The 21,083-nt window shown below is 45.6% G+C and overlaps 1 protein-coding gene across 11 annotated transcripts in view; it reads right to left on the reverse strand.

The window, feature by feature from the left end:
* Positions 1-2,067: 2,067 nt before the first annotated feature.
* Positions 2,068-21,083, reverse strand: part of LOC142575940 (E3 ubiquitin-protein ligase MIB2-like) — a 291,148-nt gene continuing 272,132 nt past the window's right edge. For 9 of the 11 annotated variants that reach the window (XM_075685763.1, XM_075685762.1, XM_075685765.1 and 6 more), the window contains 6 exons: positions 19,780-19,934; positions 16,642-16,768; positions 12,140-12,361; positions 5,337-5,518; positions 3,904-4,112; positions 2,068-3,342 (listed from right to left, as the gene is read on the reverse strand). In XM_075685763.1, the coding sequence (XP_075541878.1) occupies positions 3,119-3,342; positions 3,904-4,112; positions 5,337-5,518; positions 12,140-12,361; positions 16,642-16,768; positions 19,780-19,934 (1,119 nt within the window). In that variant the 3' untranslated portion in view covers positions 2,068-3,118. Of the gene's footprint in view, positions 3,343-3,430; positions 3,532-3,903; positions 4,113-5,336; positions 5,519-12,139; positions 12,362-16,641; positions 16,769-19,779; positions 19,935-21,083 lie in introns of all 11 variants that reach the window. The other 2 variants (XR_012826743.1, XM_075685771.1) reach the window with 2 other exon arrangements.

A 21,083-nucleotide genomic window follows, 5' to 3' on the forward strand; every position in this document is an offset into this window, starting at 1 on the left:
TGCTATCCCACTTCTGACACCATGCATCGAGTGGAGCAGACGACGACACGTCGTGTGTCACTTGCTGGGCAAAAGTGAGCCCCAGCGTTTATTCAGCACTGGTTTTATACACGTTGTGAACAGGCGGGTAACGCCCTTATCACATGGGGGCGTATCGTGCCATGAACACAGAGCGCGCTGCATGCTGAGCAGATTAGATACAGATTACGATACAATATATATATATATATATATATATATATATATATATATATATATATATATATATATATATGCTTAAAACGACAGAAAGCTGAGCTAGTTGGTAAGGATTCATAATGGAAAAAAGCGGTGAGGCGTGCAGACAGGACACAAGATTAGACAAATGGGCAACACGAACGCCGACTACACTCTTAGGCAAAGTTACACCCTTTGGCTTGCCCCTTCTGCCACACAACAATAATCGTTATCTGCCTTGATGCGTTTCCTTTCTTTAACGCTGCGAGCCCGGTACTTTCCAGTAACGAACGGAACGCGTGTTATCAGCATAGAACAGTTTACACCGTTTGGAGTGCCCCTTCTGATAACGCGCGTGCCGTTCGATACTGGAAAGTTCCGGGCTCGCAGCGTTAAAGAAAGGAAACGCATCAAGGCAGATAACGATTATTGTTGTGTGGCAGAAGGGGCAAGCCAAAGGGTGTAACTTTGCCTAAGAGTGTAGTCAGCATTCGTGTTCTCCGCTTCTCTACTCTTGTGTCCTGCCTGCACGCCTCACCTCTTTTTTGCATAATATATATGATGGTCAGATAGCACCGCGAATTGAGTAGACATTGGAATCACGCTTATATTTTCTGGCCTCTACTAACATATAGTCCCATTCACTGAAACTCACTGAGACCCATCGTCGCGTATTAGATAAGGATGCACTCGATCAAGCGTATGCGGACAAATTAGTGGTGTACATATATTACTTAAGAATGTACGAAACTGCACGTTTCGTTACGAGCCACAAGGTAAAGGAGTTACGAAAATTTCAAGTCATTTCTATGCTTATAAGCTGCATTTTGTTGTCGCTATAGCTAAGACACAGCGCGTACACCTTTAGTTGATCAGGCGCGCGCGAGCAACAGGAGGAGGGGGAGAAGGCAGGGAGAAGGGAGCGCGTGTCTCCTTAAGTCTAGCCGCGGCTGCGCATGTTCATCGCCTCCTGGATAGCACAAGCCCTGTGCCGCGCCAATCCACGATTTCATGTTACTTTCCCCAACCATTATAGAATATAAGGTGAAGGCTCCCGAGTAAGCCGCGGTGATTTTGACGTCACCGCTTTAGTCTTACTAAGCTTGGCCATTGAATTTCGGTATTAGCAGCATGACACCATAAAACATAGCACACAGGCCCTGTGTTATCCAGGCGGCGATGTCATGGCACGGCTGAGCACATACGGGACCCTTGCGCCCTGTGTTCTGCGCAAAATCGGGCGAGTGCAAACATTCGTCAAGCCGAGATGCAAGGTGGCTTCACGCGCACTTTCTTCACAGACGCCTAGTGTTTAAAGTCGCCTAATCTCAAGCTTCGCAGACATGTTGAACCAAGAGGCGGTACAATAGCAGCGTTCTGAGCGTAACCAGCGCTCTTCATCACTCCAGAGTTGTGACAGTGTTTTCGCAGTAATCAAGAAACGTCTATACATGTTTGCCAGTCGGCACGTGGCACCATGCTTGGTAGTTAGCATGGGAATCTTTACTGGAATCTATATGGCCAATAAAACTACGAACGTTACTTTGTGTAGTTGTCAATAGTTTGCTATCGATAAAAATGCCTCGCCACACTGGCGTAATTGCGACTTATTTCGCCATGCTGAAAAGGCAGGTTAAGTGCTGGCAGTTGAAACTGACTTTTTACATTGCGTTATTGAGATCACTGGAAGTCCTGCCACTGTAAAGTTTAAAAAAAATTCTATTACAATCATGTCTAACTTCGCATGTAAATATGTGCCTGGAAGAAGCTTGTTAACCTTTGCAAAACCGTAAATTCAAACTAACAAGTGTCACGGGAAAAGAATAATGATGCTGTAAATGGGACATCAAGTCAATGGAGAAGAAATATTTATTATTTATGAGTCAGTCACTGTTTCCAGAAACAAGCCCACACTAACGTACGAAATGAGGCCCACTCTGTACTCAAGAAAATGACAGCATAAATTATTGTAGAAAATAACGTTCAGTGAACCTTCTACAGTCAAAGGAAATAAAGAAAACTTCAACATACCAAAGCAACATGAGAGCACCAAAAAACAGTGCTAGCACCATGTCATTTGCAGAAAAATGGAAAAAAAGCGTTTATCGAAACTATTGTACGTTAAGCAGTACAAACTTATTATTTAAGCTAAACTCATATTTTAATACAGCGGTTTACATGTTCTGAACATGTACTTACATGTTCACGACCTGTACATGTACAGTCAACATGTAAGTAGGAAGATAAAAGCATATTAAAGTTATTTCCCTCTGCTTACACAGGCGCGCACTACATGCACAGGGAATTCTAAGGCTGCTGCAAAATACACTGTCAAAATGACAGCATGAATGTGGCACTTCTAAAGCACTGTGCTCCAGCTTTCTCATTATGTGGCACATAAAATAAAATATTTGAAAATGCTATGTACGGATGTTACACACAAAAAAAAAGACGCGATTAATAGTGCCTGTGAATTAAATTCGATGATGCAGTCCCACAGGAGGCATTTTACAGATTAAGATAGCGCGGAATTTTGAGCAAAGCAGGACGTTCGAGAAGTAGCCCGAGATATTCCATGTCCACTGTTGTATCCATTGGGTTCCCTCAAAACGTATGCAACGATCAATTCAGGAAAATAGTTGTGCGAAAAAGGCGATAAAATCAAAAGCAGCTGTGTGCACATGGCAAACTACACAGAAAAAAAGTGGAGATAATGTCCCAAAATTAGCAAAACGTATGTGTGGCGTAACAAAGAAATCGCATGTATTATGAGCATGTCAGTTATTTCACCAAGTGACATTGTGTTATTCATTTACTTTTTAGCGTAAGTCTTTTTTAATGCAGTATCGGTTCTATGACTGGAGATGTTTGAAGATGGAGTAGCTTTCCCGCCAGTATTTTTCTAATAGATGGTTATCTTTTTTGTAATGGTCTCGCGGCACATGTGGCAAGCTTCAAGATCTGCAACACACACGTCGCAGGCACCATGGCCACAGAGGAAGATGACATTGCGCTGCCGCTCCATGCAGATGCCACAGCTGTGGGCTTCCTCCAGCTGCTGCAACCTTGCCTCGAGCTCCCTCTGAGCTTGCCTGCCTGCTTCACTGCTGCCGCCGAATCTTTCAGCTGCACAGACCAAGGATACAAATATAGAAGAGTGAGTGGGTGAGAGAGTTTATACTGAGTGAATAAACGAGTGAGATGATGCACATACGAGTCAGTGAGAGAATGTGCTCGTGAAAGAACTCTTGAGTGAGTCAGACGTGGGGCCACTGGAAATCTTTGTTGAAAACGGCCACTAGGCTTTCAGATGAACTGTAAACGCCGAAACGATTTTTAAACAACTGGAGAGAAAATTTTGGCAGAAATCATCGCACGAAGACTGTCGATGTTAATGCGATTAGCACTGAAGGCAATGTAGCAGCACATCAAATTGACACTGCCGAAACGCGTCACGTTGGAGGTGTGTACTGCAGCTAGGCTCCTCCTCGCACTTGTCTCTGGGGAGGCTGCGCCATTTAGCCTATTTGGCACTCAAGGAGCCTCATCTATCATCCTATTATAAACTCATGTTTCTGTTTAATGTTTAAGAATAGGAATGAGGCTGGAATTAGCAAGGAAGCAAAAAGCTGACCAAAAGAGAATAAGGAGGAAGAACTGACATTAAGGAAAAAAAGGGCTGCTCACAGACTGCAACCCTCCCCGTGATTGGTACACTGCACTCAAGGCAGCATTTCATGCGTCGACAGCACTCCGAGCAGTATAGATGATGGCCACAGGGCTCGAACCACACATCGGCATCAGCTTCAAGGCAGATCTTGCAAATGCATGAGCTCGATCCAGCATCCCCAGCAGCTGCGGCTGATTCTGTGGAACCAACTTTATTTTCTGCATCCCTGAAACATAACATGGCAGTCTATCGTCATGCTCTTGTCATGCTTTCTTTAAATGTTACTACACCTACTATCCCAACTGTCAACCTCAGAGTAGCCATGTGAACATAGTCATGTGTTGGACTTTCATAAACCAATTCACTGACTGTTTCCAATTGAACTGGAAAAACTGGTCAGTGGTTTGATGACAACATTAAATTTGTAGCGGACGAAGCACACTACGCGAAATGAACCAATGTGCCGTATTTGCTAAAATACAACGTGTTCCTGTATATTACATGACAAAGTAATTTGGCAGCGCATAGAAGACTGTCTCTTTTCAAACAGTAATTCAAGGAAATAATCTATATTTAGAACATCGGCTTGCGGTTTCGTAGATATTTCACGTAAAACATTATAAACGCAAAAATCCCCCTATGTATTCCTTTTTTACAGCAGGCAGAAATAGGAAAAATCACTGGCTTCAAGTAGAAATCAACTGCTCCTTTGGCCCGGAGTACCGAGCACAGGTGTGGTGGGCAGAATTACAAGAATTGATATCCTACCTTTGTACCGCTAAGGAAAGGCGATTTGGCTGAGAACCGTATAATTATTGTGCGAAAATTCCCAAACTTCGTGAAAACTGTGCCCTCACTCAACCAAACTGAGTGCAACGAATGGAAACAAAGAATCCTTGCAAGCGGGCCCCGCTCCAGTGTGGCACCTACTATTCTGTATCAATTTTACGAGTGGCTTGGGAATAAACCACATTAGTAGTCATTAGAAATCGCAATTACCTAAAAAACTACCTCTGTGAGTGATTGAATTCTGTGCTTGAGGGCCACAACATGGCACCCTACACATACATTTGTCGATGCATTTTCATGCATTTCATCAGGGCACCATGCTATGTCCTCGACGGCATAAAAAACATCGTGGTGACGTGCCATGAGCGTCCTGAGTCGCTGAAATGGAGTGCAATGCTGCTGTAGAAACGAAAGTGATATTGCGCTGTTCCTTAATTTCAGTTGCTTGACAACTCTGCCAAACGGAATATTTGGACAATGAATTCCAAAAACCCAACAGCGTTCAAAAGATTCCCAATGCACAAGCTGAGCCAAAGGAAAAACCATTATTCACAGGTTAGTTGTGCAGAAAAATGACAGATATGCATGCGTAATTTCACTGGCCTACCTAAACCAGGGAAAGAACCAAGCGCACTTGAGCTTACCGCACAGGACAACTTACCCCTTTTGCGTTTGCCAGGACAAGAGAAGTTCGACCACAGCAGCGCTGCCAGCCATTTCAAGTGGCGTCTTTCCATACTTATTCTTTCGGTGGAGGTCTGCACCTTTGGCGGCCAAGAAAGATGCCAATGCCAGAGTGCTGTCAACTCCAGGTTGAGGGTTCTCCAAGAGTTTCTTTACAATCTGGAAGTTCAGAAGAGGACAAAATGTTTTCCAACCATACCATAAGTTTGCCTGGTAAAAAGCTGAACTATTTCCAAAATTATTTATTTAATTATTCATGTGTTTATTTATTTATTTTGGCTACCCTCAGGACCAATTACATTATTTAGAGAAGAGGTTACAATGGGGAAAAAAGAAAATACACACATTATTAGGTTCCTGCAGACACCATATATCGTATGGTTTAGCTAACGCATTGCTAAAATTGGCGTGTTTAACAGTCGAAGCGATTGATTGGTCGGGGAAGGCAGTTCTAATCCTGAGAGGTCTGGTTAGTAAAAGGTTAATAATAATAATATTTGGGGTTTTACGTGCCAAAACCACTTTCTGATTATGAGGCACGCCGTAGTGGAGGACTCCGGAAATTTTGACCACCTGGGGTTCTTTAACGTGCACCTAAATCTAAGCACACGGGTGTTTTCGCATTTCGCCCCCATCGAAATGCGGCCGCCGTGGCCGGGATACGATCCCGCGACCTCGTGCTCAGCAGGCCAAGTAAAAGGTTGAGGACATGTTTGATATCGTAGAAAACATAATCTCACCTTTTGCTGCGTGACCAACGTGGGGAAAGACGTGAAAAGAAAGACCAATAACGTCGTTGTGCAGGTTGGGATTGTAATTTATTTTGTGAAGAAAACAAATACAAGACAGAATTCATGGCAAGAAACAAGGGAAGGAAAATGTAACGGAGCTTTCATTTCAGCTATAGTGGCTCTACAGCTGTATATACACACAAAGCGAACTGCGTTGTTACTTTCGACGCGCCCAAGTGCACTGGTTAGTGTACTAGTGCTATAGTCCCAAGTTAGAGCCGAATATTTAGGTATTTAACAGGGAGAGGCGGGCTAGTTGGTGGTGGATATTGGAATGCATCATGTAACTGCGCAAACGACAACGGACGAAGATGGAAACAGCGCCGAAGAAACTGGCGGGCATGAGCAACATGGTACAGGGAAGGAAGAAAAGAAATGAATGACGTATCAAGCACGTTGACAGGTTCGTCCTATGCAGAATAGGGGTAGTGTACCAGATACCCCTCTCTTGTGGCAACAGCTACATAAGGCAGACAGGACGATGTCTAAACATCAGACTGCAGGAGCACCGCGCAGGGGTATAAGGATTGGCGGGGTTGGCAGACTGGCTGACCATTGTCGCCACTGTCGTAATTGCACGCCTAGGTTCCGCGACACTAAAGTCTTGAAGAGGTTCGCGTCACAACTGAGCCGAGAAATCTATGAAGCTTACTGTATAAAAATTCAACCTTGCAGCTGCGTAAGCAGCTCTTCAGTGTCACTGAGTGATAGAGTTCAATTATTTGCATGCAAATTTGTGCCATTCACGCCTAGATGCCAATGTTGAGTGATGGTTGTCCGATGATTATCAAGTGTGATTATGACACATCTATAAATGTGGGCTTTCCCGAAGTAAATCGCAGTTGATCCGCGCCTGTCCTGTGTGTTTCCTTCTTCGTCCGCTGTCGTTTGCGCGGTTACATTATGCATTCGAATATTTAGGCTTATGGCAGATTAAAAGTTTCTACAACAGATTCAAGCAGAGAAAAATGTTGCGGCGAAGGTACCCAATAATTCGGGTAGCTTTTTTTGGATATTTTTGTAGCAGACTCTTGGTCCACCTCGAGGGGAAGCAGAGCGCCAAGCTTGCTGACTATCAAGAGTGATGGCAGGCAGTCACGATTGTTACTGTCACAAAATCTGTACATGAACGAGTTCCTCTGATGACCACCATGTGAGAAAGGCGTGTTTCATAAAAGACCTTTTCTTTTGCCAATGTTGAACCACACATACGTATAATAAAATAGAATATAGCCAGGAAAGTAAATTTTACATGCTAAAGTACGGAACTCTTCGAATTTTTAAGTTTGATAGGCAACCTCGAATTATGCAAAGAAGGCAACAAATTGCAAATAAATTACTGCTTTAATTACAGTGGTAAACTGACATACAGGGACGATAACGGACACACATTTTCTATATTTTTTGGAATGCACTTTTCCAGGGTACACTATAACAGCAGTTTTCAAGATATCATCCAATATCCCGCTCAAGTGTAAATCCTACAACTTGGCTCTTATAACGCTTTTGAAAAGTGGCACTCACTGTTTGCTGCTGAATCACAATATGCAGCAACTTCTGATATTAATGTCACAAAGAGAACTTCATGGAATGTCGCTAGTACATACTTTGAATATGGTGTGAGTGCTTCTCCTACTAGGCACACATTTCTCACGCTATCATTACCACTATCTTTTATCCCAACCTGTCCGTGTTTGAAGATTTAAAGAGGCCCTGAAACAGCTTTTTCTGGAAACATCACCGACATGCTGAAGTAGGTGGAGTGCCTTCAAGAAATACATTCTTGAAAAAATACTTTATGAAACTTATCGTGTACAGGCGTAGTCAGTTCCTCTCTGCTCAGGTGGCATTTATAGCAATGCCTTGCATTTTGCTCCTGTAGTTTCCTTTCTTTTTTCTATGCTGCGCTCAGGTTAGTGTCCAAGAAAGTGTCCACAAGCAACAAAAAAGCAACAACAGCACACGCAGAATGCGCTAACAACCGCTGTTTTCCTGCTCCTTCGAAGATCTGGAAGGGTCTGAATACTCAGGCAGCTACTCCTCAGGCAGCTCCTCCTCACGCTCACGAGCATTTTCTGGTCAAATGCTATCAATCAATGGCTGATGCCTATGATCCACTGCCGTATGATATCAGACAACTGGCATTTCGAAAAAGGGCAACAAGAAAATATGTCCAATTACCCATCGCACGTGCTGTAATACAATTGCTGATATAGCATAGGGCGGACAGAAAGTAGAAGCCTCAGTAGGCTATAGTAGAGTGCAATCCGTGCATTATGCTGCAAAGCGACGCAGTTTTTCTGCTGCATAAAGTACGGTATTATTTGGCTTGCACGACCATGTTTCTTACTGCGTTCAGAAAACACTAACTGCTCCTTTAACCACTTGTAAATATTTAACTAGTTACAGCATGCGAATCATAATGCATAAAAAAGAGTAGCAATGCTATGCTCGAAACACATGTAGCAATAATGTTCATGCATTTTCATGCGGCTACGGTTAAGCTTCTGCTTCTTCTGGCTGGGGCATGGGGCAATGCTCACTTCAAACAGTGCCAGGTTCTATTGCGACCTTGCCAGCATCTGCTGAGATTCAACCTGCTACGCTTTTTCTCTGCCTTTGAGCAGCCATTGCGAAAATATCAGTTTCTCGAAAAGCAATACATTGATTGCGATAGAATATTATTAAACAGCCACAGGAAGTAAAGTCAGCAGTTTTATCGCCTGCATAATTTGCAGGAAACATTTGCTTACTAAATAAATTAATAAGGAAGTTCTCGCGTATGCACAGGCAAACATGAATACATCTCACTCGATGACCGCGGATACTCGCTGTCAGAACGCTGGCGTCATGAAAAGCGGCCGTAGCGGCGAGTGAATTTCCGTTCGTGCTGCTTTTCGCTAAGTACGAACTAGTGCGAGAGCACATCGTATGCGAAGCCATCACGTATCTCGGGCTTCCTTGCCTTCGAACTCATCGCAGATTACTTTCGAGATAGCGCGAGCGCACTGCCGCGCTCAGCTTCCGCGGACGGATTAGAGGAGGAGATGCGCATTAACCTGCCATCTTTCATCCCTTCCTAGCGCGCCCCCCATCCTCGCTGCCCCCCCCCCCTCATCTCCGTTGCGCGCATGAGAAGACGGTGTGCACCATCGCCACCTTCCGTAGTTTCGCACGCGAGATGCCGCTGCATCAAGCCGACCTCCTTTTCGGTTCACCCTCGCATGTTTTCCCTAGCGCATACAGCAGACGGCGCGCGGACGCGATATTATCGCACTTTTACTTTACAATGAAGTGCACGCCGACACCGACGGTGACGACAGAAATTTTCCTGGAAGGTCTATATAATTGCTATCGCAATAATAGTGCGCCTGGACACCTCTGAGGCGACGCTGACCTCGAGGTACCCTAGAAAGAAATCGTTAATCGCGACGCAAGCGGTGTGTGTTTATAGTGAGGGAACAAACGGACGAAGAGGGTCTATTAGCCCCAAGAACAAGATATAGGAGCACCGCTCACCCAAAAGCCTAGGAGCCGGTTCTTTGCAAAGAGTTCCTTGTGATCACAAGAAACTTCAAGACAGTTTGCCGGGGAACCTTGCTGCTAAACGTGCTTTTGACAAGCTACTAAAGTACTGCAGAAATTTATTCAAGGAGGTTATTTCCTGGACAAAATATATCTATCAAGGCTATGTCACACTACCGGCCGACGGAACACAATTAAGCTCGATTCGGATTTTTCGTGCGCGGTTCTACACTCTGGACTCCCATGGATAAATGAAAGCATAGACGAGAAAAATCAGTTTCTCCCGAAAGGCAAAGTATTATTGCAATAGCACATTACTAGACAGCTATACGAAGTAACGTCAGTCGTTGTATCAGTTGTATAAACTGTTGTAGACATTCACTTACTGAGTCAAAAAAATGTTGGCACGCGCGCACAGACAAACTCGTACACATCTCACTCGATAACCGCGGATACTCGCTGTCGTGATCAAGCTGGCGTGGTGAAGAGAGATGCAGTGGTGAGCAAATTACCCTTCGTGCTGAATGTCGCTTCAACGTGGACTAAGCGCGTAAAAACAAAGGACCCACGAATCCACTGGGTATTTCAGGTCGGCTAGCCTCCGAACCCTGCGCAAATTGCCTCGAAGGTAGGACGCGCACGGCCGCGCTCAGGCACCACAGCTGGAGTAGAAGAGATGCGCAATAACCTGCCCTTTCCCGCCTCCTCCTACCGCGCGCACCCTCTCCGCCTTCCTCCCTTGCGAGCATGAGAAGTCACCGCCACACTACGCGGCCATCCTTCCCTACTCACCCTAGGAAGATATCGCTCGTACCAACAGCGTGGAGTGCATGGCCAGGATATATTCCACTTGGAGATTATACGGAACCTGACAACGACGCCTACAGCAGCGACGACTGCAAGCATTTGCATGGCGTTTTCAGAGAATCAATGTCACAATAAAACCTGTTATACGCCAGGCCATTTCCGTCTCTGCCACCAAAACTCACCGAAGGCAAAAGGTACAGTTGTTAGCATAACATACAGACAAGACTTCATTTACTCGTACTGTTCACAATACTGAGTCAGCTCATTACTTCATCTATAATTAAAGACTAATGGCTAGCTTTGCTATAGTTCTACAGATTAAGGCAAAAATTTTGAGTTCATGGCTGCCATCATTAAGCAAGAAACTACCCAGAAAGTGACGATTTTCTTAGATCAATGAAACTGAGAGTATACTTTGGAGATATTCTGTCTTGAATGCCCTGTTTAATAAACAGCAAGAAATACTGTGCGATCTATGGAAAGACAGCCGTCAGAAGATTGTATCACTCCGCACAATTCGCGGAGAATTTGTGGTTATATTAGACCTACTAAATATGCAATTAACGTTTTGCCAAATGGCACATTCCCACACTGAGTGACGTGATTTACGAGGTCGTTCCCGACAGTGACAATAGCTCCAGTCGCCGCAAGCACTTACCCGAAGTTGGTGCATGTGGTACGAATGAAGCCGTACCCGTCGACCTAACTTTACTTTTTTTTTTTGCGTGCGTGCGTGCGTGCGTGCGTGCGTGTGTGTGTGTGTGTGTGTGTGTGTGTGTGTGTGTGTGTGTGTGTGTGTGTGTGTGTGTGTGTGTGTGTGTGTGTGTGTGTGTGTGTGTGTGTGTGTGTGTGTGTGCGTGCGTGTGCGTGCGTGTGTGTGTGTGTGTGTGTGTGTGTGTGTGACTGTTCAGTTGTACTCCGTCCGATTGTTTCGTTGTCCCGATTGAATTACGCATCGAGACGATGCTTCCCCTTTGGAGGGACGCAAATGCCGCGCCAGTACTCCATGAAGAATAGGACAACGCGAGTAGGCATGAGCGTTTTGTCAAGGCGCAGTGAAGAAGAGGTCACAGTTGCGCTCGGCATTAAACAGGCGACCCGCCGCTGTGCCTTCTGAATAGCGCTCTACGACCCCAGTTTTCGACGTTGCGACAATATGCAATTAACGTTTTGCCAAGTCCTACATTTGTGTCCACTGAACTTTCATTATTTAGTGCGCTAAGTTTTGCTTACGCATGCAACCAGTGCACTTCGGAAGCTGTGCAATAAGCGGTCATACAAACTTGTCACTTTGCTTGTCATTCTGTCATCAGTAGGCACATCTCTGCGATTTATTCTGTAAGACAATTGCTTTATATATGACTGCCTTGTATGAAGTAAACTTTGCCCTAAATTATAAACCACATTCCGATTTGTTGCTGTCATGTAAAAAATTGTTTTAGTTTCGAAAGCACTGAATTCTTTGTAGGAAACCGAGTATATACCACTGTGTGTAAACCACCTGCTTTTTATGCCACCTCTATGCATCTATGCAAACCATCTATGCATTAGTATTTTCTCATGTGAGCTACCAAGAGGACATCCTTATGGTTAGCCTGATCTCCATTTCTTTGTTTCCCTGATTTATCTAAAAAATATTATTTGAAGGGTGACCTACCGCAGTTATGGCCTCAACTTCCGCTGGGTCTAGGGACTGCATCCGTAAGTGAGATCGCATCGCCAAGGCCATGTGCATGGGCGTGTCGCCGTCCTTGTTTGTTGTATTGATGTCTGCACCCGCCCCGAGCAACAGCTCGATCAATGCACAGTTTCCTGTGAATACAGCTGTGAAGAGGGCCGTCTGTTGTTGCGTGTTCTTGAGGTCAACGGTGCACTTGCCCTAAAAGAGTGCCAGAATTATTGCATACAATGTCTAAAAGAACACGAAGTGCAAAACACTTCAAAATTCATGCTTTCCGTAACCCCTCCAAATTACTCACAATGCTTGTTGTTTTAAGCCAGGCAACGTAACTACAGAGAACATACTGATGCTGAAGCACCCTCAAAATTCTGCAAATTATGTATGAGTGAGACGGTGCAACGCATCAGCAAACAAGCTCAACATAACTAACACAAATATAACAAATTATTGGATATAAGAAAGCATAAAATTTGGATGTCCATTGTTTTTTCACTGTAACAGCATCATGCCATAATGAACTGCAACTGCATAATCTTACACGTTATCCATTATAGAGAAGTAAGTTTTTGCACGTAACTGAAAATAAAAATTCCGCTTCAGAAAAATTCGCGCTAGAAAGAAACATTCCGTCATACTCCTGAGTTTTGCTGTAGTGGGATCCATGACTCTAGAGATCGTTGTAGCAAAAGTGTTAAGCACAACCACCCAGGCTTTAGTGATATGCCTTATTTTTCTCACCTGCGCAATTATTCGAACTTCACGGCGCCACCACCACGCCACCTAGCTACTCCTAGACCCAATATTAATGACAATCAAAATTTTGAACGCCGCACGCTGGACCGCTCGATTTGATGGATGATCGACGCAAACATGGCGGCCGTGACCAATGTGGACGCCACATCGTCGCTAAAGCGTTTAATTGGTTGCCTCCAGCAAAGTGGCGTTGGTTAGGCCTGCTTGAGCCTAGCCAGATCAGTATTCGTTTGCAAAAAAAAAAAATATTCGCAGACGGCTGGCCGAGAGGCTGATCACAGGCCGACACGGAAGGCTTACTTTTAGTATGTAATTCCCACACGTAAGCATCACAGGCGATTGATCCTGAGATCACTCATGTGCGCGTGCCAGAACGACGGCCATAATAGTGGAGTTCGGGTCCGTGTGTGGTCCTCTTAGATTCCGAATGGTCAGTGACTGTACTCATTAAGAGCGGCGTCAAATGGCGCATTCGGGATAGGCATGCGCATTTTGGCAGCGCAGTTCGCTTGCCAGGACCACAACAGAGAAACAAGCGTTTGAATCCTGCAGAGTAAAACCAATCACACGGCTGCATTTAGGGGCGGTGCAAAATGCGTGTATGGAAAGTGCTGCTGTTCCCATACCACGCATCGGCGCGGCAAGCCGCCAACAATCCATGAATAACCCCTCACCTGGCTCTTGGAGCCATCAAACTAGCGGATTTCTTTTTCGCTACATCTGATCGCTATTTTTTTCCCTAGCCGACAGCAGCGTGTATGCTTATAACGATTATCAAATATAACTAAGGGATATTTCTGTCAAGTGGGCCTTCTTTTTAAATTCTAGCTGAAGCAAATTTTTTTAAAGTGATTTTTCAGCTAATTATTATAGCTTTTCATTCCCTGAATACGAAAATCATACTTTAATAGGTCACAAATGACCACAAGTCGTTTTAATTTAGCCACAGCGAGCACCAGTGTCTGCAGGAGAGGCCGTCAGTTGGTTAGAATGGTCTGATGGCGAAGGCAACCTTGACGTCATCGTGGTTATCGGTGACAGGCGTAATTCGAATAGAGCGCTTATATGACCCAGGTTCTGACATCCTCGCGCTCGGTCAACCTCCGCTACATCTGGCGCGTGAGTGGGGCGAAGTTTCAACGGAAATTTAAACAGTGATTGCGGTGCTGCTACATGCAAAATTCAGAAAATGACTCGAGGAGTGGAATGATATTCTGGCAGCCCTTCCAAACTGCCGTAAGTTTTCCAGTTCTAAAGCGTTTCCAGCGTCCTTTTAACGAGGTTCGGCTGGATAGCATTTACGCGCTTGTGTGCGCTTGTGTGCCTGTGAAGGTGTGGATGTCTCCCACGAGGGGCCCCACATATTATTAAAGCCAAGCTATGCTTGCCTCTTCCTTGGACTTTTCCGCTGCTGCTGATACCGTCGCTGTCTTGTACGCTGCGTCAGGAGGTGGTTCATATCGTGTATATACATGGCAGGAGCACGGCAGAGGGCAAAGTCGACGCGAAACTCATTTGGGCCTTTCCGTAGCGTCTTCACAATGTCCTCTAGGTCTAGTTGGGCGTAGCCGCAATAGCATCTCGACTGCTGTAGTTATCTCTGACCCCTCTCAAGACCGTTTCAGAAACTGCGGCGTTTACCTTTCTATAAACGTGCAACAGTCCGAACGGGAGCTAAATAGCATGGTAGGTAGGAAGAGGAGGTAGGGTATGGGTGGAACCGTCGCAGTCTCGAAACGAGTAAATAACAGCCTCGCTAAATAGCCTTGCCACTCTGCGTTCGCAGCTCGCGCTCATGGAGGGAGGGTGGGAAAGGGAAAAAGGCGACGTAAAAACACAAGGAAACGCTACTCCTATAAACGGCAGCAGTTGCGGCTAAGCTTAATAAATTTAAGTTCAACGTTCGCTGCGGCACGTTTCTACTATTTGTGAAAAAGAAACACTGAAAGTTTGTTAATCGGACAGCTGACGTAGGGCGCGTGGCCGCAAAGCTGCACTAAAGCACCACAGTATCGATCTAGAGAACACTGCGAAATCTGCCGCCCAGTATATCGACAGTTCTGTACCCGCCGCGGTAGTTTTGTGGCAATGTCGTTGCTCAAGGTCACGGATTTTATCCTCCTCCCCTCCCCCCCCCCCGCTACCCGCCGTGGCTGCTTAGTTAGGTAGCACAAGGCAGCGGGATCGAATCCCGGCCACGGCGGCCTCATTTCGATGGGGGCGAAATGCGTAAACAACCGTGGTACTTAGATTTAGGTGCACGTTAAAGAACCCCAGGTGGTCGAAATTTCCGGAGTCCCCCACTATGCCGTGCCTCATAATCAGAAAGTGGTTTTGGTACGTAAAACCCCATAATTTAATTTAATTAATTAATTTAAAGGCTTCGATCCTCACCACGGCCACAGCATTTGAGGGGGGCGAAATGCAAGAACCTGCACTCAGATTTAGGTGCACGTTAAAGAATCCCAGGTGATCAAAATAAATATATAGACCCCCCCCCCCCCCCCCCGCTACCACGTGCCTCATAATCGGATTGTGGAATTGGCTCGTAAAGCCCCATAATTGAAATAAAGTTTAACTCTCCTACCACGATGTGTTGTGCGGTAAGGGGCAATGACAGTACTAACGTTCTCGCATGCTATGAACAATACCGCAAAGTGCCTCGAACAAACATGTCGCGCAGTGTGCTCTGTGTACTACTTAGACACGCCAAAGTGGCGCATGCAAGTAACGTTTAACATCAGCTCACCACTCTGGTACTGCACTAAACAATGATGCACTTAAGTATTCGCCATGAACATCACAACTATTTATTCTCAATCAACACAAACGGCACTTCGCTTACATCGATTTTCACAGTGCCTCGCATACGCATAATTTTTAAATTTCGAGACATAGCAAATAAAGCTGCCGAAGCGGTGCGAAAAGCTTTCATTGGCAAGTCTGTCTACAATTTTTACATGAAATTGGACAAAGGATACGAACTTTAGTGCTAAAATGCAACGCAATGAGCTTCATTTTATTATCATCCATCGAATACAATTTCCAGATTATGAAAAACATATCACGTATCCTGATAGTTGGTGCCTTGGTTTTTCAATAGTTACACCGATTTTGTTTCAAATATATTTATTTTTCTCAATTACACAGGTTACTTTCTCTGTAATGTTACGCTTCAAAGCTTCGACTCGCGAGTGTATTAGTCTAATGTATGTACGTCCGTGTTCGCTTTTAGGTTTATAAAGGGTCATTTAAGGGTTTACAAAAAAGGCGTACCGATTTGCTTTATATTAGCCCCATATTATGTTGATGAGCTTGATCACTAGAACTATAAGAGACTAACAAACTGTTATTTGATGCATAAATATATGCACTTGAAATAGACACTTGATGGCAACATGAGGCATTTTCAAGTCAATGTAGCTTAAAAGCATCTTTGCATTCTTGATGTAATGGGCCATGGATGACTAAATATTTTATGAAATATAACGCCGTAAGTAAACAAGCAAACCTATCTAAATAATGGACTTCATTGCTGTAAAAAAACATTCAAAATGCTTTCACATTCTCATCTGCTCATTAGATTGGACGCTTGAAGATACGACATACACGTAATCTTTCTTTAAGCTGACACCATCATACGTTCAATCAGCAGCACAAAACGAACTAGTCATGGTTTTGACTTCATGTACAGAGTGAAAGGCAGTTGAATGGCACTGCATTACCTGGGTAACCAAAGTCCTCGCAACACTGTAGTTATTTGCACGAGCTGCCAAATGTAGGGCAGTGCAGCCGTCACTGTCCTTCACGTCCACAAGGTCTGGTTTTTTCGAAAGGATCACCTCTGTGGCGCTTCAACAGCAGAAGAGACAAACACAAAATCCAATAAAACAATTATTGCATATAACAAAAACAGTTAGCCTGCAGCCAAACCTAAATTTTCTCAAAAAGTACACGTGAAATGAAAGTATGTACTCATTAGGCAACCACTGAGCACGTTGGAACTAAATTTGTTGCATTTAACAGGAGAAATCTCTGCCCCGAACTACGAAAGGAATTTCTACCAAGAATCTGAATCTTTTATTGTGGCAGCAATTATATGGACACTGCAGGCACATTTCTGCTGTTGGCGTTGGTGTCATAGTGATGTTCTGTATGAAGTCGAAGTGCGAGAGCGTCGTGGCCGCCCGCCATATGCTGTGGGTGCGAGTGAAAGCGGATGAGCGTGAGCGGTGAAAAGTGGCGGCTCGATCTCGCACGCGCATGCGCACGAGGGAGGGAGGCGTGAAGGGAGCGCGCTGCTTCCCTCTCGCGCACGGCAACAGAGGGGGGAGCCGTTCTACTCGGGCGGTGGCTGCGTACGATGAAGCTAAGCGCGGCGGCGCGGTTTCTATTTTGAAAGCCGTATTTTCGCGGTCATACAACCTCGATCGGGTGGAGTGGGTCTTCACCGCAAGAATCTTCACCGCAAGGTTCCGCCGTCGGCAACCTCTTGCCCTTCGGGTTTTCTTTCCTTCGTCCTTCCCTTTGTGTAAGCCCGGGAAAAAAGGAGTGACACTGTTGCTAAGAATAGGGCAATTGTGTTGACAAAGGGATGCCCGCTTGAACGCTTCTCGCACTTGACAGGCCGAGGTCCAGGCTTACTGTTACAGCCTTATCTGTGGCCAGGCAGATCATCTTGTCATGGGAACACACGACTGAATGTCTCTCACTCTTGACAGGTCGATCATAATAGGATGCAGAGTCTAGGGCGAGCCGAGGGCTGAGCACTTCGTGTGGTCTGCGTTCGCGCCACTTAGTACCCGTTGAAGCGAGAGGCAGCACGAAGGGCAATTAACTCACTGCTACTGCCGCTCTTTTGCACGCCAGCATTTTGACAGCGAATGTCTGCGGTCATCGAGTGAGATGTGTTCTTGTATGCCTGTGCGCGCGTGACATGATTGTTAATTTAGCTAGTAAAGGAATTTTCACAGCTTTATACGACTGATAAAACTACTATCCTTCGTATAGCTGTTTAATAATTTGCTATATCAATCGCTGCTTCACCTTCCGAGTGCAACTGTGAGATATTAAGGAACGTTAGCGATAGTTCATAAATAAAAAAAAACACGCACCAAATTTGTAACTTGCAAGGCATTCACCACCAGTTCAGAAAGTAAAAGCTAAACTCTCGTTCTGGTAATATTGTGCCCAGGCTACAGTGCTAACGAGACCATTATAGAAGCCCTAAATTTCGCTGTATTCTCCTCTATTCGGTCATATTCATGCAAGATAATTTTCTGAAAGTTGCACGGTTGAGTATGCATACATATAATGAAATTCAATCCTTCTTTATTGACAACCCCATAACTTGCATAAACAGGCACCCTTGAGATTCTTGATGTCACAGGAAGGTGGTTATAGAATTTAAAAACATTGCCACTGCCTATGTTTATTTTCACGTCGTTTTTCTTACTTACAAACCCTGAGTTTACTGCAACAGTGACTTATTCCATCATATGAAAATGGAATTTACATATTTCATTTACCACATCACATTTCTCTTTAGCGTGTCTTTGAGATAATGGTACCTTAAATCTTCATGCACATACTCTAAACGCGAAATAGCAATTTTTGTAGACTGTGCCAATGCAGTGTATGAATGATGCTCACAATAAGATTCTAGATTAAACTACCAAAAAAAATTACCGACGATTACGTTACTTCCTAATGCGAAATTTGAGCGCAGCAAATAAGCTGTTTCACCTTTTCGATAGATTGAGGCAAAGAAATCGAGCAGCACATGTATGCGCTATCGCAGAATTTTTTTTTTATATTTCCCGTACTCCTGGATCATCTCGACGGCGGCGACGGTAAGCTTCTGCTTCGGCGGCACGCACCTCTGGATTCTGACGGCGACGGCGCTGGGCCTCTGCTCTGGCAGCTCGTTTAGCAGCAGCAGCAGCAGCAGCAGCAGACGGAGGACTTCCATCGGTCGTCTCGCTCATGGCTCAGAAAGAACTGGCAGATAATTTCGCAGTGGCGAACGGCAGCGGCAATTTCGGCTCGGGCGGTGCACATATACAGATCCGCCGCCACCGATCTGGCTCTCTGATTGCCACCGCACAGGGCGAACGGCAGCGGCAATTTCGGCTCGGGCGGTGCACATATACAGATCCGCCGCCACCGATCTGGCTCTCTGATTGCCACCGCACAGGGCGAACGGCAGCGGCAATTTCGGCTCGGGCGGTGCACATATACAGATCCGCCGCCACCGATCTGGCTCTCTGATTGCCACCGCACAGGGGTTGCATTGGAGGAGGAGCGAAGAAAGGAATTAAGTTCGAGCCGGCGCTTTGACAACCGGAGACTCGCAGGAAGAGGGGGGAGGGGGGCGGCGTGTACACCCAGCGGCAAACGATGGGGGCAGAAGCGCGCGCAGCAAGCGGACAACACGATAAAGGGAGGAGGGAAGAGATAGCAGCGACTGACTGATGCCGCTGACGCCGATACAGGGGGGGGGACCCTTTCCTCCTCTTTCTGCATGGCGGCGACGGTGTTCTATGCAGTCACGTTATCTTGACTCTCTAGCGGCGTCAGCGGCATCCAGCGGTATCAGTCGGTCGCTGCTAGCGCTGGGGGGATGAAAGGGGGGCGGAGCTGGTTACGAGGCCGACGACAACGCCGACGACGACGCGAAACCCAGGAACGGACGCGAAAGAGCTGCGCTCTAAAACACTATTCGTTCTCTTATCTATCTCTGCATTCCCCACTACTATGCAAACAGTGGTTGCCTGTAGCGATTGGCTTCAGTGGAAAGGTTAACGCACTTGTCATCTGGCAATGTGTAGAAAATGCCCCTCCCTTCCGCAATTAGAACTCACAAGTTGTTTCCAGTTACAGCTGCTTGATGAAGGAGGTTGTATCCACTCTCATTACACAAGGTAAAGTCCACGGAGGGGAAGTTCACGAGCATGTCAGTAATTTCCGGGCTTGAATGTTTGATAGCATCATGGAGGGGTGTATCACCTACACCATCCTACACACAGTAAAATCAGCTCCCAGTTAGTAATCAGGCGGGGCTACGAGGCAATCACTGAGCTGGATTGTTCAAAATACAGTATTCAAGTACAAACAATAAGTCACAGCCAGTGTCAACCAGTCAGTGTTATTTAACGGATTCTCTAGCACAGTCATCACCGGAAATTCTAACAAATCCAATAATGAGTATAGCCATAATGATTTATGTTTACAGAATTACCTCGGAAATTCGGCAAACTTTTTGCCATTTCCGGAAGAGGAAGACACTTGTGAAAATTTCAGTCTGCTTAGACTGATAATGCCAGCTTTTCAATTATATTTGTGTAAATGTGTTTACTAGTCATCAGCGTTCGGGCCGACCGTCAGAGCAAGGTATGTGTGGTGCTCCCGCGAGCACAGTGCTGGAGAGGATGACTCACTATAGCGTTCCTCTTCTTCGCTGCAGTTACCCCCAGGAACAAAAAGGGGGCCGTCCGGCGACCTAACAGCTTTTTACTGTGATTATATCATAGTACGGCTTCAGGCGCTCGGCGTTGAGAATCTCTTGTCCACGACGGCGCATGTTTGAAGATGGTTCAATAGGTTCGATCACGTAGTTGACGGGAGATGCGCGTTAGATGATACGGCAGGTCCCTCAGTATTTCGGCAGCAGTTTTGAAAGGAGACCCTCTTCAGGGAAGGAACCGAGAGCCACAGAAACGCTCCTGGAAGGAAGGTGGGCGCAGAAGTGAGGTAACCGCGAGTACTCTTCTGGCGCTCTTGGTCATTGGAGGTAAAGGTCTGTGCGCGATCACACCATATCTTGCTGTGACAGAGATGGGCGCGCATTCAGATGCATTCGGCCAGAATGGTAACACTGTGTCGACGGCGTGCGATAGGTGTCGCCCGTACAGTAATAAAAAGGGTTAAAAACCACTGGTGCTGTGAGTGGCGGTGTTGTACGCGTAAGTTATGAAGGGCAGAACAACGTAAAAATTTTCCGGCACTGACAATAGTGGCAAGAGCAAACGAACTTGTGAACGTACATCTGTACATCCCTCGCCAGTAGTACCGCTGCTCGAAAGCGTTGCCCAGTGTGCACACTCCCGAGTGTGCACACTGTGGATCGGCGTGGAAACCTGCGCATATTTCGGAACGAAGGCTGCGA

Source organism: Dermacentor variabilis, chromosome 3, assembly GCF_050947875.1.
Source record: "Dermacentor variabilis isolate Ectoservices chromosome 3, ASM5094787v1, whole genome shotgun sequence".
NCBI lineage: Eukaryota > Metazoa > Arthropoda > Arachnida > Ixodida > Ixodidae > Dermacentor > Dermacentor variabilis.